Source organism: Pezoporus occidentalis, unplaced genomic scaffold, assembly GCF_034315485.1.
Source record: "Pezoporus occidentalis ecotype Australia unplaced genomic scaffold, CSIRO_AGI_Poc_V1 ctg35, whole genome shotgun sequence".
In the NCBI taxonomy this organism is placed as follows: domain Eukaryota; kingdom Metazoa; phylum Chordata; class Aves; order Psittaciformes; family Psittacidae; genus Pezoporus; species Pezoporus occidentalis.
The window spans coordinates 1,047,575-1,071,798 of NW_026915483.1; the positions used below are offsets into that span (position 1 = coordinate 1,047,575).

At 44.2% G+C, this 24,224-nt stretch overlaps 1 protein-coding gene and 1 long non-coding RNA gene across 3 annotated transcripts in view; one reads left to right on the forward strand and one right to left on the reverse strand.

Annotated features, from left to right (window-relative positions):
- Positions 1-5,362: 5,362 nt before the first annotated feature.
- On the reverse strand, positions 5,363-10,829 carry LOC134169556 (uncharacterized). The gene is made up of 3 exons (XR_009966917.1): positions 10,736-10,829; positions 8,495-8,589; positions 5,363-5,798 (listed from the first exon to the last, which is right to left on the reverse strand). It is a non-coding gene; the product is annotated as an uncharacterized LOC134169556 (long non-coding RNA).
- Positions 10,830-10,979: 150 nt separating this feature from the next.
- PTPRG (protein tyrosine phosphatase receptor type G) overlaps positions 10,980-24,224 on the forward strand; it is a 416,775-nt gene continuing 403,530 nt past the window's right edge. The window contains exons 1-2 of one of the 2 annotated variants that reach the window (XM_062630206.1): positions 10,980-11,204; positions 11,395-11,511. In XM_062630206.1, the coding sequence (XP_062486190.1) occupies positions 11,427-11,511 (85 nt within the window). In that variant the 5' untranslated portion in view covers positions 10,980-11,204; positions 11,395-11,426. The remainder of the gene's footprint in view (positions 11,205-11,394; positions 11,512-24,224) is intronic. The other variant, XM_062630207.1, reaches the window with a different exon arrangement.

Consider the following 24,224-nt stretch of genomic DNA (forward strand, 5'->3'; position numbering starts at 1 on the left):
TACTGGTACCTCTGCTTGCTAGATAAAGCCAGCCAGTAATATCAGCACGCTGCAAGCTAGCTTTATCTAACTAGCATGGCTACTAGTGACATGTGAGGGGCATGCAGATCTTAGGAGCTGCCCTCATAGACAACTGGCAGTAACAATGCCAAATGCTCAGTTAAGGGTGGAGATGGCTGCTGCCAAACCTTTTAAATGCAGGAAAAAATAGCCGAGTTATTTATCTAATTTTATTTGCAGTAATAGGAGGCTGTTGAACATTATATAAGCACACTACAATAAAATCAATAGAGAATATTAAGAGCAGAAATAAAGATCAGCCAACCTGAGAAAACTACTAACTTGAACGAAAGGATCTAACCGGAAGGTGAACTGGACAACTCAGGAAAACCAACCCAGCAAAACAAAAGCGGATAATTCCTGGGTTTGATTAGATAAATCCTGAGCCTTTCACTGAAACAAGGTGCCCTTGACATGATGGTTTCTCTGAAGCCTTTAAAGGGAATTTTGCTCAGCAAGTACTTGAAAAATTTCATAATCAAGGATCTGGAAGTGCATCATCTCCACTTTGTCTGATCTCAGGTGAATATAATTCCAGCAGCTGATTTACCCTCACTGTTACTGCAGGACTGGAAGCCAAAGAGAGCATCCAACCACTGAGCAAGTCACTCTGTCCGTTTTGAAGTCAACGAGTTTTGCCATTGGCCTTAAAATAGTGGCAGAAATTCTCACCCCATGTAGAGGGATAGTGGATTTCTAAGTATAGACTTATGCTTCCCTTCTAGATGTAAGAAATAGGTGGTATCCTAAGTCAGCATGACTAAGAGGTTTCTCTGTGATAAAGTTACTCAGATTCTGAGACAAAGTTTTACGGGCAAAGCTCAAGTCCAACTAGAAAAGCTGTTATCTGGATCACTGACCCAGGTTAATCCAGTTTGTGAACCATTTATATGACGACATACCAAGAAATCTGTTTTTAAAGAGCCAAAACTGTGTTTCCTGTTGGGCTGATTTCTGTCTGGATCAACTGAACTGTAAATGAGCTATCAGGGATAGCTACCCATTAATGGAGGTTACAGCACAAGCCACCACTATACTTTGCTGAATATCCTCTCAGGAATTTCTTCATCTCCTCAGGTTGGTTGCAAGGGCTGTGTTAAACCACCTGCCTCAGGTCCTACTGAAGTATTTCAGACTGTATTGTAAGAACAGGTTAAAGACATCACCTGGTTTGTTTCTAACCACAGACAGTATGAAACTGGGAAACAATATAAAGATGGAAACTTGTAAGCAGGTTAAAATCTCTAACCTGAAACTTGATCTAAGACAGTTCTTCTCTGTAAAAATCTGATCCCTGAAAAGTTCCTGAACTTTTCTCAAAGTTAGACATTTTGAATTATCACTGTTCAGTGATGTCTGGTTTCAACTGTCTTTTCCTTCATTTTTCCTTCTTTCTTTTCTGCCACTGAATGTCTTAAAATGAATGATGTGAGGGTTCCATTCTTTACTTTTCAATTTTGCTGTTTCTCTAGTGTTAATTTTTCTTGTTCTGCTACTTTTCAAAACTTTTATGTCTCTTGTGAAGTTTAGGAACAGAAAGAAATCTTAAAAAGAACTCTCTCACTCTCTTGACTGGCAACTGGCGGGTTCCAAAAACTTTTCAGCTGCACATTCCAGTTCCACTGATCCCAAATAACTGTGCAGGTAATTGAATTGGAAATGGTTCACATTCCTATTTGTAACTGTTAGGCCCAAAGAAAACAGTGAGTAATGAAAAAGAACCATGGACATTGCTCATATTGGACTGGCCTGTGCAGTAGAGAAAGATGGGTAGGAGGGAGAAAAGGTTCAATGGGGAAAAATGAAAAGCCAACCTCAAAGAGCTTCTATTAAGGCTAGACATTGATATTTGCATCAAGCGTTTTCAACTGTGAACATACATGAACACTTGTGCATTTAAAGGAGATGCTTATTCCATATCATAGTTCAGCTAAAAATTCCATGACACAGAAAGCAGTAATTATTCTGGGTTTTCATATTGTAAACCTGGTCACTGTCATTCTTCCTGTGCCTCCACATGCCTCAATGCCACATTTTCTACAATTGTGGGGAGATTGCCTTGGCTCTCCCTCAGCTGGCTCAGCTAATGCAATTCACAGGCCTTCAGATGTAAGCTTGTAAACTGTTTAGTTCTTTTTCTATACAACAGCTTGTCTATTAACAGCTCATTCAATGGAGGAAGGAGAAAAAGCTAGTGAGACCTCTTTTGTTATTGCTCAGCAGTGACCCTGGCTTCCTCAGATCAGTCGCCAATACCCACTAACTGGTGTGTCAGTGCTTGTTGTTTCGCTGAATAATAGTCCATTGTGCTAGCAGTGGGCTGTATTAGTAGCAGGTAACAATGAGCTGGCAAAGTAAGTGTCTCTCGTATGGTAAGGTCATAAAAATGATGTACAAAAATCCAAGAGAAAGCTCATTAGGATGCTCCAGTGCAGTGCTGGAAAACTTGTGCTGTCTTGAGAGATTTTTGCCAGCACTTCCGTTTGTTCGGTGTTCAGGACCCACATTACTGCTCTATGCTCCGGGTTGAGATGCACTTGTGGAATGAGGATGGATCACCCCTCAAGATACGCTGTGTGATTCCCAAGCTGCATGTCTACTGATCATGGCGTCTACTTCATGAAAGATGTGTTTTGTCAAGGTACCAGGCTCATAAAATGCCAGGATGGGTGTACCCAGAGACTGCCCACACCAGGGACAATGCCCATTATTCCCATAACTATATGGTAGAAGGCTGTGCTGTGCATTGCAATTAAAAATGTGATCTTGAAATGCCTGAACCCTGCTCTGGCACCCTTGTTACATTTTTGCTGTGATGAAAAGGTGTTGCCATGCCATGCAATGGACCTGCCATACACTCTGCTTTCCTAAATGGTTACATGAAATCTGTAGTGTTACCTGATGGCTGAGATTTCTTGCACTTTTCTTAGTGTTCTGTATGGAAATACCAGGCAAGTTGGTGGCTTAAACAGTGCTTAATAAAAAGAATTGTGCTTGACACAGATTTCCCACCAACAAAATCCTATCCACCTCACTTACAAACACTTTGTTTACAGAAACATCCTGGTTTAGGCTTTTGCCCTTCAGATCCTCTGCTACCTCTCAGACAAACTGACAAAGCTGCAGAACAGAGAAATCAGGTTTCAAAGTGAGTGATTTATGAAACATGGACTTCTCCGTGCGTGCAGAGAGACTCCCCCGTGTGGCACGACAGCTCTGGCCGGTGCCGCTGTCAGGCCAGCAGTGAACATAATGAAATGTGGCCCAGGGAAGGCTCCCATGTTCAGGAGTGGCCATCACTTTGCAATTAATGTTGACTGACGGAGAATAATGTTGTTCGGTTGTGTTTCTGCTGGAGAAACAAAGTAGAGTAATATTTTACTAACTGTGATGTTGTGGGAAGAATTATGAGGTCTCATAGTTTTTTAATGTGAATGAGTCTCACAATTTTATTCTCGGCTTCCTTTTTCCCCAACAATGTGTCTTAAGATGATACCTTTAATAGATGCTAAAATCTATCTGGGCATCATTAGTTATTTTAAAACCTGGGATTATAAATTCATGTGGATTAACAGAACAGTTCAAGGTTTTAAACATATTTTAATTGTACTCCTCTTTAGGTCATTTATGATAAATATCTCCCTTTTGGGCTCACTTTTGAAAGTCTTGCTCTCAGTCCAGAATGGAATGCTTTTACCCAATAAAAACTGATAATTAAAATTTCCTCTACTATGTATTGTGTATCTTAAATATATTTTTTTGGGCACAAGCCAGAGGAAGGAATTGAGTTCTTCCCGAGCTAAAGGGCTTGACTGCCCTAGGTTCTACTGGCTGAAATCTACCTGTCAGCTGGGTAAAGAGACGTCAGAGATACACCAGCACAGACAAAGGGAGAATTTGTCCCAGTGTGTTTACTGTTTCCTGGAACTTGGGATCCAATTCTCCCATTCTCCTCCTGAAATCAGCATGAAACAGATGCTGAAATTCCAAAATGTTTTAAACCCTCCAACACTGTAGCTGTGAGCACAGTGCATTGTAACCACCAGACCTTGATGGCACAAATATATGCATCATGAACATGAAGTCTGGGTAGAAAAGATAAGGGCACCGTCTTTTGACACTTTCAAAGTAGCAAAACGCTGTAGAGAGTAACAACTACATTTCTGTGGCATTTGGTCACATCCCTCCTTGTATTGGCAAAACTTAGACTTGGATCCAAGTAGGTGTTGTTCCAAGAAAGTGAATGCCCAGTCATTTACGTCAGTGGAGTTGTGCCCAGCCACAGTGGATCTATATTTGATGGCAATTGAAAAGATGAATGGAAATAATTTCAGTTGCATTAGGGATGTAAGCTGTCAGGGGTTTGGATTACTGCTTATTCAACTTTTTGGATGGCATCTTCACTTTCAAGAAACCCTTTTTAGACCAGGCATCAAGAGGAGGCAGGATGCAGACAAGTAGCCATGCTCATGACACTGATCTTTGGCTGGAGAGGAAGGGAACGGAGAGGCAAAACTAGAGAAAGCAAAGGAGATACTGTGGGTGTGCAGTACTGCCAGATCTCAGTGGCCTAGATACATGTTGTTGTTTAGCTATTTCCATCAGTGCTTATGGGTATGTATTGATCTTGCTAGCACTCATGTCTGTGGGGTCACTGTGGGTATCTGATTTTATCTCTTTCTTTGGAAGGTTTATTAATATTGACACTTCTTCATTTAATTGGGGCACTGGCTATGGAATCCCTTTTTAACGGAATCATATTAGCTAATGTACTCTCTGTCCACACTCAAACCCAGAGTGCCCATATCTGAGTAACTGATAATATCATTACAAAAAACCAACAACAGAGCACAGGTCTGTGAAACCAGAGAGAATGGCAAAGACAGAACTACACTGCAATCTGCAACCTGCATTTCTCTATTGCAACACATAGGGCCCAAAATAAAGTCAGGGTTACTTGTCTCTGTAACACACAAATGTAACTTCTTCCCTTGTTCTGTCAAGGCCTCCCCACACACCAGGAGCTGCATTCATTTCTGGAATGTAGTTATTCACATCTGTACAAGCTGTTGTAAGATAGTACCAACTGAAAAAGGTACAGAACACACAAGCTTACTCCTCACCTTATACCTGCACTCAAAAAGAGTGTATCTGTCTCTGAAAGTATGTGAATTTGGCAAACATTCCTCCTTAACTCCCTCTTCTTTCCTTAAATACATTTGGAGACTGGTTCTACCATTTATAGAACATATATCCCCCCCCCCCCCCCGCCCCAAATTGCTCTCCTGGGATTGTCCAGGAAAGTGGTTTTTGCAGCCTGCTTGATCTGTTTTCATTGTGGAGCAATTCCTGAGGCCTGGCTTTGGACACCACTTGCAGCGGGTTTATATTAGAAGACCATGTCTTGTTACAGAGCTGTTACTGCCGCTCCCCCTTGGGACCATTGCACACCTGTGACCTTACCCTTCACAAGCAGGTTCTGACAACATCTCTTTGACATCCATGCAGGAAGGCAGGAACATGTTGCACTAACTCCTTTGAGAAAGCAGCAGTGAAACTGGGAGAGGGGGAAAGAAACAGCAGAAATTCCACCTTTAATAAATTTATTTACTCTTACCAATTTATTTATAGGGGAAAAGATGGAGTCTGATGTTTTGGTTGCCATGCATGAAGTCTTTAGAAGAGTAGATACCCCATTGTGATCCTGGCTTTCTGGAGTCCTCTGGAAGACAAGGGGTCTGGAAACACAGGTTATTAGAGAGACAAGAAGATTTCTCATTTTAACTGTCTATAAGATGTCTAGTCCAGCATGCTGCACTCATGCTGTTCCTTCTAGCAGCTTATGTACAGCCTGAGTTCCTGCTGCCTGCAAACCCTGCCCTGTCCTCAAGTCAACTTTGCTGTGTAGAAAAAAACTGACAGTTGCAGTTATCTCACTGGCAAACTGATAGTGTTAAAAACACTGAGGTTGGATAAAGCCTTCCCAGTCAAGAGGATTTTTGCTTTTCTGCAGCTGAACTTCCCGAGACTTACATTGAACTCAAATATTATTGAAACCTATAAATTATTTTTTTGCTAACAATGAAAGTTCATCACTCTGTTCTCTCATTAGTTTCCACCTTAAATTCTGCAAAGATGGTATATTCCTGGTGAGCTACTTACATGGGGACAGACAAGCAGGACAGTAACCTGGGTCTTCCATGCTCACCCCTCAGCTCCAGTCATTACTGTGGCTGCTCTGTTCACTGCTTCACTGATAATAGATTTTTTTTCTTGTAAGAAGAGAGGATTTGTGAATTAAACACACACTTGCAGCCCAAGCAAGGTCATACCACAGAACTCTAAACTGCAGTTGCTTTAGAAAAAAAGAAACTCATTGCTGATCAGTCTGACCTTCCATTGTGCTGGTTGCTAACACACACTTTTACAGAACACAGTCATTTTGAGGCCATTTCAGCAGACAAAAGCATGGTATAACTTCAAGATTAAGATGAAGCTTTCAAGTAGGTATTTCAGCATGTGACTGTGTTCTGAATGATTTAGCCTAAGGGGAGCCTATGGTGGAGGTTCCTTTTACAGACCACAGGAACATAGAGGTATTGGTCTTCCAAAAGAACCTTCTGCAAAACTCTGTGGGACACTGCCCAGCCAGGACGTCTTGGAGCATCATCATATATGCCCGCATTCATATAATTCTGGTAGTATTACAGATGTGTGGCCTAATAATACTTGCAGTAGTCTCTGCCATAAAGTGGATGTCTTTACCTACAGTTTGCATCACCCACCAACATTTTTCGTATGTTTTGCTTTACCTGCCTCTCTGGGTTAATCTAGTTTTATGTCTTCATAAATCAGACAACACAGCTCATTGCTATGATTACACTGAAATAAAGTCCTCTTTGTTTAATCACAGCCACTCTGCTTGCCCTACACTTCTGTTTCTCAGCAGGTCCTCAGATGCCTTGTTAAGACTTTCAAAGCCTCACAGCACACTGAGAAGAATGCAACTGTCCTGAGGCAATGAGAAAGTAACTTTACAACAATATAATTTATGAAACTCCAACTTCAGCATCCTTTTTTCCCTTTGTATGCAAAGCTAAACAGGAACTAGGGCTGCTGAATTAACCTGAAAGTTTATAATCTGAACTGTAGCTGACTTCTGCTCTCAGGGCTAGATCCCCACCTGGTATTTCCCCCACTGCTCCATTGAGGCTGGCTGTATGTAAATCACTGAAAACTCATCCCTTCTAAACACAAAACAAGTGTAACTTTCTGTATCTGATTTTTTTTTCTTTGATTTTTATTTCCCCAATCCTTTATACAGTCATTATAGACGTTAAGAGGCCTGTTTTGGGAATGATTAATGCTATTAATACTTTTCTAATTCAATAAGCCCTCTCCTCTTTGAGCTCCTTGCAGTATTTTTCTGCTTTCCTCAGCTTCCCACTAATTCAAATCTATGACAAATGTGAGGCTTTGTCTCAGCTATTATTTCTCACATCTCACATCACATTATTTTCCCACATCAAATAAATTAGCAGACTTTCATTTCTTTCCCAGGAGTGATGCCCATATGTTGATGAAAGCAGCATAAAAATATTACCTGTTCAAACAGGAAGGGAACAGAAAAGATAGAAGGTATCTTTTATTCACTGTGCCATGCAAAACGGAGATGAGGATCCCATTCCTTTCACCTCGACAGCGCCCACTATGTTGAACAATAAATATTACACGATTTGCAGCCTCCCCGCATCAATCTGGTTTAACTGCACCGTGTTATAATGTCCCTTCACAATCTCTTCATACAGTAGCAGTTATTTTAATCACACCACAGTACTTCAGTCACTGGGAAAGGATCAGCTGTCTTATCTAATGTCCACAATGCCCATCACATGGCACCAGCCCGGCAGAGCAGCATGCTGCTAATGCAGTTTTCTCTGTTTGGATAGTTAAAGATACATCTCCAGGCCAATTTGTACCTGTGTATTGTTGATAGACAGAGTGCCGCAGGCAAAGAGATACTGCATGCAGGAAATGGATTCTCATTAAACAGTGGTTTATTTTGTTCTCCGCATCTCCATCATCCATCTTCCCATTTCTCTGCCCACCCAAACTGCTAATGTGAATCAAAGCTACTTCCGCCACCACAGCTCCTAAACTGATGGGTGACGATACAATGATTGATTTGCCACTCCAGGACAAGTGGGTACATATTGTACCACAGTGTGCTGGATCATGGATCTGTGCCAGCATTGGGGGTTTATGCATTTGGTTTTAGAAGTTCAGACCTGAGGGGACTACCGTGAATACTCAGCCTGAACACTTTTGGTTTTTGATGGGAGCACTGCCCTTCTAAAATCTTCCTTAGCAGCTTGTCTGAAGTCATCTGTGCTCCTCAGGAGACAGTATTCTGCTTATGTATTTCACATCTTACTTGCATGCTTGCTCTGAGGATGAAAAATGTAGAATTCCTTCAATTCCAAGATATGGGGGCAGTTTCAGATTCGTCATTTTCCAAGACAGGAAACCCTAACGTAATGTAAAAATATATTTTAAATATAAAGTGATGTAGTGAACAGCTTTTGCAAAGGAGTTTGAATCAGTGAGAAAAATACTGATGCAAACTGCTCTTTGAAAATATCCATAATAGAATCATAGAATCACAGAATGCTTTGTGTTGGAAGGGACCTTAGAGATCATCCAGTGCCAACCCCGTGCCATGTGCAGGGACACCTTCCACTAGACCAGGTTGCTTCAAGCCCCATCCTGTACTTTTATTCTTCTTTTGTGAGATTACCACAGTGTTTCAGGAGTTTTCTCATGTAATGAGGCCTTTTGAAACTCACTTTAAGATTGTCTCTTATGATACTGTTTGAAGAGGAAAGTCTCTGTGCTGGAGGAGAGCTTGCATACCTATCTCTCTGCTGCATTAGATCAGCAACATTAGGAATCAATTGCCAAAAGGGAAGTATTTTGCAGGTTCTTCTGGAGCAGCCCAGTAAGTAACTGAGCACAGGAGCCACTGCAGAATCCAAAAGGTCAAGGCAGGTGGGGATTTTTTATTTCGGTTTTCAGAGGAACAAATAAATTCAGGGAAATTTAGCTCTTAAAATTTTATCTTTGTTTTTTTTTGTAAGAGTTGAAACCAACCTCCAAACCCCACCTGTTTTGGGAAATGATTTAATGAACAATAAGTCAGATAAGAACTTTAATCGGAGCCCATAATTGTTTTGCTTTGTTTTAGGTAAGGTTGGTTGTTTTTTTTTGCTTTCTTTTAGATAAATCCTTACACAAGCACCTTCTCTTCTCTTTGCACTCCCCAACGGGTTGTGCCCTCCAGGGCAGAGAACACCTAATCAGGTCCTTAAATCATCACACTGGTAAAATCCATATTGGGATAAACAGTTTGGCCTAGCAAGGGCTGCACTTTTAACTTCCAGCTGTAATTTTTGGCAGGCACAATCTGGGATGTGGTGAGAAAGAGGAAAGCCTACAAACGCCTCCTAATCAGGGCCCCTTCGGCTACAGAGTAATCCACTGATTTGGCACAGGGTGAACCTGGAGGGACACAAAGCCACAGCCTCTTCCAGAGCACAGCAGCAGTATATACCCAAGTCCTGAGGGCTCTGCTCTAGTGATCCCTAAGTTGAGGCAAGGGGACAGAAAATCACTGCCATTCCACTGAATAAATATGCTTTCTTTTGAATTTCCCTACTCTTCCTCCTCCTACCGCTCATCTCCTCTCCTCTGGAAACACCACAGATGAGAAAGGTTTGCAGGTAAGCAAAGAGGAGATGGTCACAGCAAATGACAGAGCCAGAGCTGTGTGCAGCACGCACTGATAAACCCCTGCCAAAGCCTTTCCCTTCTGAAACAGAATCCTTGTAATGGAAATAATTACCGAAGACACAGACAAAAACTACTTCTGAATGAAATTTAAGCTTCAGCAGACCACAGAACCGCCAGGAAATGCCAAGTCCAAGCAGCCATCCCTTCATCCTGAATTCACACCATTTTCTGTTTCTGTTTCCTGTGCAAAGTTATCAATCACTCAGAAAACTGTTGCCAGGAGGGAGGGGGGAGGGAGCTGTGGATCAAGCTTTGGACACAGAGTGCCTTGGGACAGCCTTCACCTGACTCTGCAAAAATACCAGACAGCTCCCTCATGTTGAGAGGGGGCTCTCTGGAAATATGTGGTGTAATGCACAGTATTGAGGAAAAACCCAGCAATTTGAGGGGGGACTTTTGGCAATACCCAGAATGATGAGTATTAACGAGGGGAGAAAAAAAAGACTGGGGGGGGGGGGAGGATGACAGAGGGGGGTCTCTGGCTATGCCCAGTGCAGTATTGGGTACTGGGGGGAAACAAAACTGTATGACTTCGGGGGGGGGGGGGGGGACGGGACGGGGACGACACATGGGACAACCCTCGGCAATCCCTAGAATGATGCTGTGTGACCTGGGTATTGCTGGCAGCACGCAGCACAGCACTGAGCTGCATGATTGCGTGGGGGAACCTCTGGCAATGTGCAGCACTAAGGGGATGGGGGAGAATGACAGGATTTGGGGTGCGAACACCGCTGACGGCACAGTGATGCCCACAGGAAGTGGAGGGGCCACGGACACCCCAACCCCTCCGCAGCGCGCACCGAGCGCGCGTAACGACGCAACTCACCTCAGCCACACACGCGCAAAACCCGCGCAGAGCCGCGCGGCGCAGTCACGCACTTTGCCCTAGTCCCCGTCCCAGCGCACAGACACTCCGCAGCCACAGCGGAGGCCGCAGGGACAACGGCGCGGGTGCGCGCACACGAGCGGGCGCGGCCGCTTTAAGGGCGGCGGGGGCGCGCCTCCGGGGCGCCCGGCGCGCCTCCGCCTCGCCTCTCCGCTGCGCCGCGCTCCCTCCTCTCCCGCTCTCCCTCGCCCCGCTTTAAAGTCTCCTCCAGGATCCGGGCTCGCCCGGCACTTCCTGTACGGCAGGATGGAGCGCGCCGGGGCCCCGGCTGACCGCCGCCCGCCCGCCCGTGCGCGAAGGCGGCTCTGAGCGCCCCGTCCGCGGCATGCCGCGCTCCCCGCTGCCAGCGTGAGGCCCGCACCCCGCCGAGCGGGGGGACCCCGCGACTCTGCCCTACCCCACACCCGGGGTGAGGGGTTTATTTTCGCCCCCCCCCCTTGAAGATTCGAGCGGGAGCCCCCCGCTTCTTCCCGCAGGAAGAGAGAGGGCTGCCGGAGAAACTTATTTTCAACAAGTTCGGGGCTTTTTTTTCTTTTATTTTTTTTTTCATTTTAATTATTATTATTATTTTTTTCCACCCTGCGCGTTAATTATTTCAGTCCCTCTCCCCTTTCGATGTGCGGCTTTGGACATGCGGAGGCTACTGCAACCGTGTTGGTGGATCTTTTTCTTGAAAATCACCAGCTCCGTGCTCCATGATGTGGTGTGCTTCCCCGGTGAGTGAGCGCGGCGCTTCGGGAGCGGGGGGGGTGGGGGTCCCGCTGCTTCCGATACACGTGTCCGCGACCCCCGTCTGGGGTACCGCCGAGGCACCCCGCGAGTACGGAGGATGCGCTAGGGACCGTGGTGATGGAGTGGCTGCTCCGATGCCGGCTTCCCTCAGCTCCGCAGCACCCTCCCGGCTGTGGGCAGCGCTGCCCGCGAGTGGGGCCGTGAGCGGTGCCCGGGTTCCCGGCGCGGTATCCGAGCTTCCCGGTGCACTGCAGCCGCCGGTGGAGCGGAGCGGGCGGGGAACGGGAGGTCGTATGCGCTAGCCGTGCTCCGTGGGGTTGCTTGCGGGGCCCCCCCTTTGTGCTGCGGGACTGCCGCCCGCCGCCCGCAGGGAGCGCGGCTCTGAGCCCTTGTTGCAGCCTCGCCTCCGCCGCCAAAAACTTGGCTGTGCGCGGGTCTCTGCTCACCGCGTCCGCGGTGCGTGTCTCGCCCTGCCGGCGCCTCACCTTGCCGGGGGCGGGTGGTGGTGGGGGGCGCGCCCGCTCCGCACCGGGGCTGCTCTGTGCAGACACCACCGCACGCCCGCGGGAGAGGGGTTATGCGGGCGGGGAGCACCCAGCGCGCACCGTGCTTAACACGCACGCACAACCCGCACCCCATGGCTTGTGCCTGTCGCTCTCGCTCCGCACCGTAACGCAGGGGCTGGGGCTGCCGGGGCCGGATGGGCCCTGGGACGCCGAGTCCCCCCCAGAGCAGCCCCTCCGGGCCGGGGGGAACTCGCGGGGCTCCGGCTCTCGGCGCCTCCGCAGTGCCCGCACTCCGCCGTTAGGGGCGCTCTAGGGCCGCCGGGCTACCCCGCGGGGCCGCGCGTAACCCTCCGCCGGCGCGCCGTCCCCCGCCTCGAGCGCGGGCTGGATTTACTGTCTTGTGTCCCGTCCCCTCCCGCATCAAGGGTTGTCCTGACCGGGGCTTCGAACCCCCAGGAGCCGTTCGGTTATTCCCCGTTCCCTGCGCTTCGGCGGGGTGATGCGGGGGGCGCGAGCAGAGCGCACCCCTTCCACCGTTCCTCTTGACCCTCGATGGGTGCCTGATGCGGCCCCAGTCATTGGCTGTGTCGGTTCGGTTGTGCGAGTGTGGAAAGGAAGGCTTAAATTCAGGGAGCTTCATAAGAACTTCCACTTCTTTCTTTCCCTTTTTACCTAAAATACACTTTTTTTTTCCTTAAGGCAGAGATAAGCAGTTAGACCCATCCTCTCCCAGTCCTTCCAGCAGTTTCTCACATGGTAAAACGATTTGAAGCAAAACCCAAATACATTGGAGAGAAGGGTTAATACCTCTGCAGCTCTTGAAGAAACATTTATCTTCTTTGTATTGATTTCTTCTCAATTTCAGGCCTCAGAGTGAAGTCTTTCTCTCTGGTTCTGATATATATTGTACAGTAATTACATCTAGAAGGCAGGCTTCAGGAATGCTTCAGGAAAACAAGCCGTGATGTGGGTTTAATATGACAGTGTTGCACTACTCGCTGATATACATCAGTGAGGCTTGAACCAGTTGATATTTGCATTACGGTTTGAATAGGAAGATGAATGTCAGCAGAGAGTAGTAGGTCTGTGGATGTTTGCTGTGTGTTGGTAAACTCTTTAGTGCTGGAAGGCCTGAGAGAGCTGTGTAACACTTCAGAATGCTTTGGGGCTCTTCATGGCTAAAGGTTTGCTGGAAAGCAAACTATTTTGTAGGAGGGTTTTTATGGGTTTAGTTTCTGCACAGAGATACTGTGTTAGCCCTCAGTGCTTGCTCACTGCTGTATGCTGCCTCCTGAAGAGCAGTGATGTCTGGTGTGCATGCATGTGTGCGTGCAAGGGGGTGTGAGCGAGGCAGCGTGATAAACCAGACTCTGATCCAGTACATCCGAGATGCCTGAGGCAGGGAAGCTGCAGGGAGGATCTCAGTGGACTATAACAGGACATTGGTGCTGACAGCATCCAATGGAAAATCATTGGAATTTGTCTTGGCGGGGAATCCCATCAAGATATTAACTGTTTAGTATCTACCACAAATGTTTCGGTGCCTTTTCATGGCACTTTCTAGAGAGGATTAGTGAATTAAGGCACTTATTTTACATGTTAATTCACAAGCATCTTTCTTCTCTGCATTTCAAATCTAGTTCTCTTTAAACTGAAGAGAGGTCACCATGTATTCTCTCCCCTGCAAATTACTTTACTTTCTGAAGAAACATAAAGGCTATTTATTTCCTTTGTTCAGTGACAACAAATGAACCATGTAGAAAATAAGCCTTTGCAGTGTTCTTTTGTTCTGAGGACTGTAATAGGTTTTCACTGTTTAAGTAGGTATCTTTTGCTGTTGTTCCTTTGGTTGCAATAAGAGGAGGGAGTCATTCTTGCACAAACAATATGTGGGCAAGGTTTTGCTCTTTCTGAAGTGTTTAGTGCATTTCTCTGTGGGCTTGTCACTGGTAATTGCATTGCTTAATAAATCAAACTAAGACAAGGTAAGAGAGGTTGTTTCCATGGGGTCTGTTTGCTCATTAATCTAAATTCACAGTACCAGAAATCAGCAAGGCACAAATATTAACCTTGCTGTGATATACTTGGTGTCCAGTTTCTCAGTGCTTTACCAAGAGAGGATAAATATTTTTTGTGAAGGAAAAAGTATGTGTGTGTGCAGTCACGAGCTGTTGCTGTGATGATCCTGTCACCTAAGGAGTGACAATTGTTAGCGTTCCCTTGGGCTAGATGCATAAATGAAAGTAATTTTCTTGATTCTGGATTAGCTCAGGTAATGGATCAAGTTGTTGCTGACCTGGTCACTGCCAGGTAACTATGAATGGGTTTTGCATTTTGAGTCTTTCTGGTTCTGAGTTGAGAGTTAATTTTACATGTAACTGACTACTGCTTGGAGGAAGAAATATACTAGGAGCTTTTCCCTTCTAATCAAGTGCTACTTCAGGTATTTCTAAAGGCATGGAGGAGAGTGGCTTTCTTTATGAAAGGTTTTGCAGAGGAAGGTGCATTGTGCACGTAGAGAAATACGGAATGTACAGGAGAGGGCCCTCCAAGACTTTATTTAGTCCTGTGGCTTTTATGAAGATGACACTTCTTACATTTTAATTATCCCTTATTTTCAGTGCCTTTTTAAAATATGCTTTACGTTACGGGAAATTGCTAATGGAGTCCTTGTAGATAAAGAATGTCAAGTGAGCCTATCCCACGCTGTAAGAGCTGAGCTTGCTATGTGCTTCTGGGGGGAAAACTCGAGGGAGAGCTTTGCTATCTGTTAGCTGGTTTACAGGAGCTGATTTGTGGTTAATAGAGCCTGGACACAGGTTTCCAAAGTCTGAGTACTCACAGGAGCTATCTGCACTAGTAGCCAAGGTAAGAGGCTATTGAATTTGGGAGAGGAAGAAGAGGCATCACAGTGGAAGGGATTTTGGTATATCCAAAAAAGAAAGGAACACAATTTGAGGATAACTGGAATTCTCTCAGTCCTATCTGTAGTGTCTAAGAAAACCTGTATCAAGGCTGGGGACATTGCTCTGCTTGAAGGAGTGAGGAGGATTGTTTGCCTGTGTGTATGAGTTAGGATTTCTATTACTGCTCCTTCATCTGCTATCTCCTTTTTGTCTAAGAAATGGGGACAAAAGGGGGTTTGATACTGTTCAGAAAATAGGTGTCTTGGTCAGAGCAGTGAGGAGCTTGTGTGAGTGTGGCACAGAGATGTCACGTCATTCACCTGCCCCTCTGCAGCCATGCTGGGAACCTCTGCTGAGGAAATAGGTCTTGCTGGGTGGCAAAAAAATAACCAAACCCCACCTATTGATTTTGGTAGGGTGATGGTTTCACTCCCTGTTCCTGGGTCTTTGCAGGGAGAAGTGTCTGAAGTTATGTACATGCAGTCTGCTAAAGCTGGACTGTTACCAAGATGTGCAAATTTAATAGCTGGTGTTTGTTTCCAATTACAGAAATGACAGATAGCGGTGAGGACTCTATCCACCTTATGATCAGTGCTCAAGGGCTAACGTACTTAGAGTTTTCCGAAATAAAATTACATGAACATTAACTCTGATATCAATGTTGAAGTTTCATGGTTGAATTCAAGAAATGGACTTCAAACTATTAATCTCAGCTGTCCTTGACAAAACACATATCATTGGGTTGCTGCTTTTTAGCAGCCGAATGATCACGTGGCACGATGTGCTCTGAAGCCTCAGGGTGCAGTAGTAACACTGTACTTTGGGTAATATGTAACTTTAATCTGAGAAATTACAAAGAAATAAAGCTGATTTGTTTGCCCAAATTACTGTGCTTCTGTTTTTAAAGATCACAGTTGCTTCTGTGTGTTGACAAAATAGTAATTATTCATGTTTACATGCCATCCTGCTTAAAGTTTAATTCTAAACAACAATTTTTTAGTATTTTGGGAAGTGGAATCTCATCAGACAAATTTTCTTAAAAGACATGGCGTCATCTAAGGATGCAGATACGCACCAAATGTGTTAATTTATGCTTTTATAGATCCCTTTTGGGGACTGCTTGCTGCTTTACGTGCCTAGATATCTTTACACATCTTTCTCTTCTTCAGGAAGTAAATTGTTGATATTGCTTCCAAGTGAAAACTGTGAACCTGCATCTTCTTGCACCAGGTTGGTGGGAATGTGACTTCAGTTGCCAGAGTTACTCTCAGGAAGAATTAGCCTGTATCAGTTTTGTAGAGACATGCAGGGGCTGGAAACAAAGCAGAGAAGGAAGGTGTAAATTAATGCACTCTTTCAAATAAAGCAGGGGAATGCAGGGCTTGGCCAACTGGAGATGCCCAACTAAGAGAGTAACTGTAGGTGAAAGCACTAGTTTCTGCTTTTGTGTGTCTATAAACCTTCAGAGAAAGCCAAAAAAAGATTGCAGAATGATCCTTGGTTGTTATTAATTTTTCCATTACGAAGTATCTTGTGGTAGTGCTGATGATCATGTTACCCATGCTGTAGGCTACAGCTACCCATCCACATTACTTACCCTGGGATAAGTCAAAAGTTGCTTCTTTCTTTTAATGCTGCTTACACATGGCACAGTTCTCCAGAGTGGTCTTGCCCACCTCAGTGAGGACAGGGGTACTCTTAAGATGACTCAGGGCTCCTTTGGTCATGTCTTGAAGTGCTTGCCTTTTAATGTACAGTTGTCTTCTTGAGGCACAGCTGCCAGGGCGTAGTGGTTAACGCCTTGAGCTCTCACATATTTATAGCCTCAGCAGAGGCTCATCCCACCCAGCAAATGAACAGATGAATGAGGGTGCAGATTGCAAGCACAGCAGTGAAGATCCTGCAATACTCCATGGGTGTTGCTGTGCTTTTTTAATTTTTCCTTTTCTCTGATTGCTGATGGGAAGCTGAAGGAAACAGTGATGGTGAATCAACTCCCCAGCTGACTGGAGGAGGAGGGAGGACACAGGGCAGTAAGGAAATGGAGAAATTTGTGCAATCACTGTAAGATATGTTTTTATTACACTGAATGGGGCTCACTTTACAGCAATTTGAATTACTCTTCAAGTGAGCTATGGTTAAAGTAAAATCAGTTTGTACCCGGCCCTTCTGTGTTTCTTCATGTGGTTTTATTGTGCGCCACCAAGTTTGCTTGGGAGTTGAAGTACCGGCGTTCTTCATTACCAAGTCATTTGAATAATGATGAACCATTTTCTAGAACTTAAAACTTGACCGCATTGTGCACCTGCCAGCAGCACTGACACATAAAACCTCAGTTGACGTGGGTATTGCAGGCTGCCTGTGCATAAATGCTGCAGTGATGCCTCAATGTGCTTATCCTGTGCCAGTGCCCTTTGAGGGGGTTTGCATTCAGAGCATGGAGGCCTTAGCAGAGGAAATGTAGGTGTTTTGAGACTTGGGTGCTTAGCTTAGGAAAGCTGCTTTGAAAAAGTCCTTTTCTCTGCTGGCAGATATGTAATGAGTGATACCTTAAGCTCTGAAGAGCTGCATTGATATTTAGGAGCAAAATGTGAGCTATTATTTGGTCCTGGGATAGCCGTTTTATTCTCTTCTTTGGAAATAGAATGTTCCTGTCTCCCTGAGCGTGTGTTGTGAAAGTTCTGTTGGGAGTCAGTTTATCCTGCTGACAGTAACAAAAACTATCTGGTAACTCCTTGCAGGCAACGTGGGCAGTTCAGTTTTCCTGCACTTGACTCTTTCCATCTTCTATCCTTGCAGGAAGCTTGTAAGAGACAGACATAATTCTGTGTACTTGCTTTAATCCAAGCAGTGCCTTGCTCTTTCCTTACTCCTATAAAAGCATCTGCAATTTGGGTTATTGTATTTTTATCAGTCTGAAGTCTTAGACCTGGAATTGCTTAGTCAGTTTGTCAGACTGGTTTAAACAACAGTGTTAGTTTCCCAGAGTGGAAGAGGACTTCACCATGACAAGTGGTGAGCGCTGAATGTGCGTGATCTGAAGGTGGCACCCCTTGTGCCAGTGCACTGGACAAGCCATTTTTCTACTGCAGAGGTAAACAGAAACAGTTCTGTCCTGCCCCTTGCTCATCCTCAGCAGTTAGAAAGTTAGGTTTTTTGGGCCTCATTCCATTCCTTTAGAAGAAGGATGTCTGTGAAGTAAACCCTGCGCTGCTGAGGACCAGTCCTGCCTTTGTGTCATTTTGGTGTGCTTAGAAATGCTCTCCTTATGGATGTGTATTTATCCAAGTCTCAGTTTAATCATTATTTACCATGTGCCTCAGCATGAGACTGTCGTGTCTGTCCTACTTTCCCTGTGGAAACTCCAGGCTGAGCCAATAAAGATACTACTGGCTTTCAAATAATTAAGTGCAGATCTACATTGCTATCACAAGTGAATTTAGGGATTACATTTTCGATAGACTTTCACTGCTATTTAGATTCCTAAAGTACTTTCAGACGTTAGGAGATTATGGCATAGATTTCTGGCAGTCCAAGTGGAAATAAGGGTTTGTGCAGCATGACTGTCTCTTAACGTTTGCATCCATTCAGCAGGTAGGCATGGAGAGCCAGTTGAAGGTTTGTTCTTGCTGGCCTACCTGCTGCTTGTAACTAGTTTACTCATATTCTTACAGTGCAGTAGCTCCTGTATTCTGAATTTAAATCCGTGCTTAAAACTACAACTAAACTTTGCCTGTTGACAGCAGTTGCATCATATTTTAATTGGTGAGAATCGCTAATGGAGTGTTCAGGTTCTAAAATTAGTTGTTTGTTTTTCCTTCTTTGCCCAAGGGTTTTGCATCAGATTTGTACAGTTTCTGTAAAACTGTTTGTGTTCCAAAGCAACACCTTTGTGCAGCTTTAGCTATTTAAATAAGTGTTAAAAGGATGGGCTCAGTGACAGCAGGTTCAGAAACTGTGATTTTTCTTAAAGTTGTTTCTTACTACATTGTTTATGCATTGTAAAGTGCTTCTGTTTACTGTGAATTAATTCACTGTCATCTTTGTAAACCTGAGGTGCAAAATGTGCAAGTTTGTAATGTTTTATCTTAATGGCAGGTTCCTCTGCTGCTGCAGATTGTCCTAGCACGATTGATATGAATGTATCTGTGGCATCTTTCATCAGGTGAGGATTTGCACAGTAACCCTCATCAGGACATTACTCAAGAAAAACTGTGCATATTCTCTTCAGCATTTCCATAGGCTGGCTTTGTAACAAAGGTGCCCAGTTTTAATACTGCCTTTGTGTTTTAATACTGTCTTTATGCTTCTTGGAGGTTTTTACTATGCGGTGAAATGTAAACCCACCTCTTTGTGCTTGCTGTGAAGCAGAGGTGTCCAGTCCATCCATTAAAATTCTCTTTGGAGTGTTTGTTATGTGTACCAGTCCAGGGGATTGCTCTGTTATACTGCACCTAATTTTTGACCAAAGCTTTGAGGTTTTCTGTCAATGGCTGTCTGTTGTTTGTGTGTTTTTTATCAATTGCTTCTTTGATGCAGATTGAAGTGATACTGACCTGCTTTTCCTTGAACAGTTACCAAAATAACCCAAAAAGCAATTGAGTTAGTCACTGTGGCTGTGATTCTCAAACTGCAAATACGCATCCACTTTAACAACTGTCTTTTATATTTGGCTTTTCTCTAGTAGTTTAAAGAGCCCTTTGATGTTTTAGTTACCATGAGGTGCTTGCGCATTACAGTAAAACCATGTCACAATGTCCTGAGTAACTCAGTGACCAAACTCCGCAAGCCCTTTGCCATCAGATTTCATCTAGTCCTTATACAATTTTTGTAGCATTTTTTCTTTTCCTCTTCTCCATTTTTTTTTTTTTTCCCCTGGCTTATTTTCAGAAGGGTGCGCACCAGAGCTCAACACTGGTCGTATTCATATCATACGTGCATGATGCTATTGCCCTTTCTGTTTGTCCAAGGATTTTCAGTGGCCTGCTTTTCTGCTGCAGCAAGAAAGAGCATGTTTACTGTTTGCCTGATATGACTTACAGGTGGTTATTGAAGTCGGTGCTGAACAGCGTAGTCTGCTGTTCAGTGGATGTGGCCTGGATCAAGGTTTTAACTTTAATAAAGTAAACTCTTTGAATATTTTTTTTATTTTTATTTTTTCCATGTGTGCAATGCTGTAATGATAATTTTAACAGCGGTGAGCAAGGCAGGCCTCTTTGACTGAAGTCCTCTGCAGTCTTAGTGTCATCGTTTGTTCTGGCTTTGTTTCCCTTTGCAGCCCAACAGTTTTTAAGGAGGCAGCAGTCGGTACATCCTGTAATAGTCCAGGTGCTTGCTGTGGAGTTCTCGGTTAAGCATTGTGTGAAGCTTTCAGTTTACAGCTCCAGAACATGACTGTGACTTTCTGGTCATAGTTATCACCCTTCTGTGATAGCACTGATGTGGCTTCATCAGAAACTCAGGAGTGGGGGTTACAGCTTCAATGTAGCCCCAAGGAGGCAGTAGATTTCTTAGAAATGTGGGTTTTGTCCCCATCCATTCCCTCACCCCTTTATACCGAAACCATGCTGCTGCTTTTGGTATAAAGTGTTTCTTGTAGTGTCCTCTTTTTCTGCTGCTGCTGGATGCAGAGGACTGGATATTGAGCCAGCTGCAAGAGTTTAGAAGATCTGCTCTGTTGCCATGGCCCTTTTTCCACTAGGGTGGCTTCCCTTGGATGCTGTCACTCTCCACCTCGATTGTTTTAGGCAAACTTGCACCGTGCATCAGATGAGGAAAAACAATTCCTTCTCTCCCAGCTAATATTACCTTGTCTGGGAAGAGACTGGTGTCTCTGAAGGTAGGTGAGAAGGTGAAGAGATCCTTATGACTAAAGTAGAGAGGGAGTCCAATCTTGCAAATACGATAGTCTTCACAAAAAAATGATGAGAAGCCCTGATCCCTACCTAGTAGCTAATATTGGATCAATGTCTGGCATGCTGAAAGGATCATAATCTTAATCGTGCTTGATCAATACTGATCCTTCTCATGTGCTTCAGGAGGATGTAGTGCAGCATGAGCCAGGCAGGCGCTGGCAGCACACGCAGCCTGGAGAGCACAGGGCAGTGAGCAGGCAGTCTGCCAGGAAGGTTTCAACTAGTCTTTACAGTGATGGACTAGATGGCCATCTCCAAAAGCCCCTTCCAGCGTTGTTCTGTGCTGCACATACCTTACTGCACATTTGAAGTCCCTGGTGGCCTCTGGGGACTGGAGGAATAAAGTGGAGCTGCAGCCTGTGTGGTCAGAGAGCCTCTGCTGTGCATGGAAGGGGAGCCTGATGCCCAACGGTATTACTTGCTGGAGCGTGAAGCCTGCAAGTAATGGTAATACAAATGTATTTCAATTTGTAACCTGGCCTTCTGTATCAAGATTGGACTACTTCTATTGCACATGTACATCACTTGGGGAAACATGCTGATAGTACTTAACATTTAATTGCTTCTCTTGATTTTATTTGTAAATTAGAATCCAGAGGATCTGCAAGAGGAAAAAAAAAACAACCCAACAAACCAGTAGAGCTTAATTGGACAGCACTTTAACAAAAAAAGACGTGTAACTTTCCAGCTTTTGGAGCAGAGACAAATGCAAACTTACCTATTGATCCATATGTATGATATCATATTTTAGCTACTGTCTAAACTGAGGTCATCTGTATGCTAGATTGCTTCAGAATCTGTCTATCTTATCACATCTTGTACTCATTTACAGTTGTTTCCATTTCTGGCCTTGTTGCAGAGACAGCTAGTGTTTCAACCTAAATTAAAATCAATAAGAAGCAATTTCATTTGTTTTTTAACTACTGGAGCAGACTTTATTTTGGTAAACCTCTGTATGCTCAAATAAGTCACTTTGTTCTTTCCATCAAGGTAATTGCCAGACCTTATTAATTCTTAATTTTTGCATATGGAGGAAGGGGTTTATTTTCCAAAGTGCCTAAGAGAATGTCAACAGTAATTTAAAAACAAACATGTATTTTAAATCATTGCTGAGAAATAGCTGCAATAAAGAACTCTTGGCAATTAGAAGTAGTTTAAAAACGTCTTGAGGGGAAGCATATGCTTGGGGCTGCGGTGAATGCTGTTGACATAGGAATCCTGCACTGGCAGGGGAGCACAGACTTCCCCCTGGTGCATTTGGGCAGTGCTCTGCAGGGAGGACTTCCAGTGGAAAATGTACAGTCTGGGTCTCTGTGTCTTCAGTCCTTGGCTTGGATCCTTCTGCATCACACCAATTCATGTAAGATGCTGTTGTCATGTTGTCAGCTGGCTTTTGCCACCCAGCCAGCAGAGTGCCAGCAATAACAGTTAACCTGGGTCAAATTCAACATGGAATTCAGACTGAAGCAATGTTGGTACTTCCTAGATAAGGCAATGGTGAACCATAACATAATATTAGAGTAAATATCTGAAGGTAATGCTCTGATGCAGTGTTCGAAATGGGATGTGTTGCTGCTCTGGCACGTTGATCACAGAGGCAGGAAATCTCCTTCCTTAGTTTGTAGTGGAGGCTGCCCAGATGGATGGAGATGGTCACATTATTGTGGAAAACGGTTTAATTGGAAACATAAACTCTGTGTTTCTGAAGGTTCAGTTCTCAGTGGCAAGGCTTCCCGTCCCTGATGTAGGTAGCTGGTTGGAGGAAACAGTTTGTGTCTCAAGAAACAGTATTTCCAGAAATGGCAGACCAGCTGCTGTGGTGGAGAATCTGGCTCTTGCATGGATGCTTTTGGTACGGTGCTTGCCAGGTTCAGCACCTACCAGTGCTGGGCCAGCGTCTGTATGAACATTTCTGTTCTCCTGCATCTTTTAAGTTATGCAAGGTGAGACTAAATGCATGCTGATGTTTTTGTCAGATGACTCTTTGGGTTTCTGTGATCCTGCCCAGTGCTTCTCATAACATCAGAAATGTTTAAGAATAGCTGGAAATCTTCCTTCCAAAGACAACAACCTTTCGGATGGTCTAAATCTCATTTTCTGTTTATTTCCTGAGTATTATGAGCTACCTGTTACTTTAATCTCTTGGGTTCAGTTTTTCCTTACTCTTTGCTTCCACTTGCTTCGATTCAGGTATGTTAATGAATCAAGATGGCAAACCAAGGGCGAAAAGAGGCAGATCTGGCTAGTCTGGTAATGAAAACAAGAGTCTGTTCCCTAAAGAAAACTGCTAAAGCAGTGTTTTGTAAGAGCAAAACATAATTAGTAACTAGATGACAAGGATGAAAAGCAGATTTTCTTCATCCTTGAAGGCAACTGAACTGTTGTATGTAAATCTCTTGAGTTTGGTATAAAAACACCAAACAGTTTCTTTTTAACTAATCACTTAAAATCACACAGGAATTCATGTTTATGTGCCAAGAAGCCAGCTGCGTTTAAAAGCACATGAGCAGACCTGGCACGCAGTGATCTAGGAATGGAAGGTAAAAGTGACTTGCCTCCACATTAGTGACAGCTATTGTGAGTGATTCCCAAGCCATAGTTCAATGCATGTGATATATTACAGCACAAATAGGTTCTCTGTCAAAAAGATAATTAATACCTCATGTCAAACACAATCTGCATGCAGTGCTTTCTCTGTTTCATGTTATTAAGCAGTGTGACCTTTTCTCTTTCAACAATTAGCTTTCAAGGTGAAAACCAACTTAGGAAGAAAATGAACTTTTTTCATTGGGTCTCAGGAATCTTGTAGTTTCACAGTAGTCTTGAGTGTACCTTCACGCTGTATAGTTTTGATTGCTGTCTTGATCAATGACTCTTTATTTCTGTAGTCTTGACGTTGCATTTTCCTGTTTGCTTCTGTATTTGGGAGGCATCATAAGGCATTTTAGGTGCAGACTGTCTGCAGAGCCGGATGAGGCTTGTGAGATGTGTGCTGTCAGCGGCTAACAGCTCTAGCTTGTCTCATTTGCACCATATTAGTAACAAGTTCACTTGCTAAATAATTCTGTTCTGATCTTCAGTTTTTAATTCACCTGACAGTTGTGCTTGATGTTGAACTGGGATGATGAGCACCCACTGTAATAAAGCAGTGCTCTCTTTCTTGGCAAAACCGAATGTTTCTAAGCTACAGACACTGAGTGTGAGAAAACAGGGCTTACAGTTTGATTTGCCTTTTTGCTTCAATTGTGAAACAAAGGACATCCTGCAGTTTGCTGCATTTGAGTGCCCTCTTTGGAAATACTCCTTACAAGGAGTATTCTTTCTGGATGAGTTGGAAATAAAATCTGTGGCTCTGATGAACACCATTTCT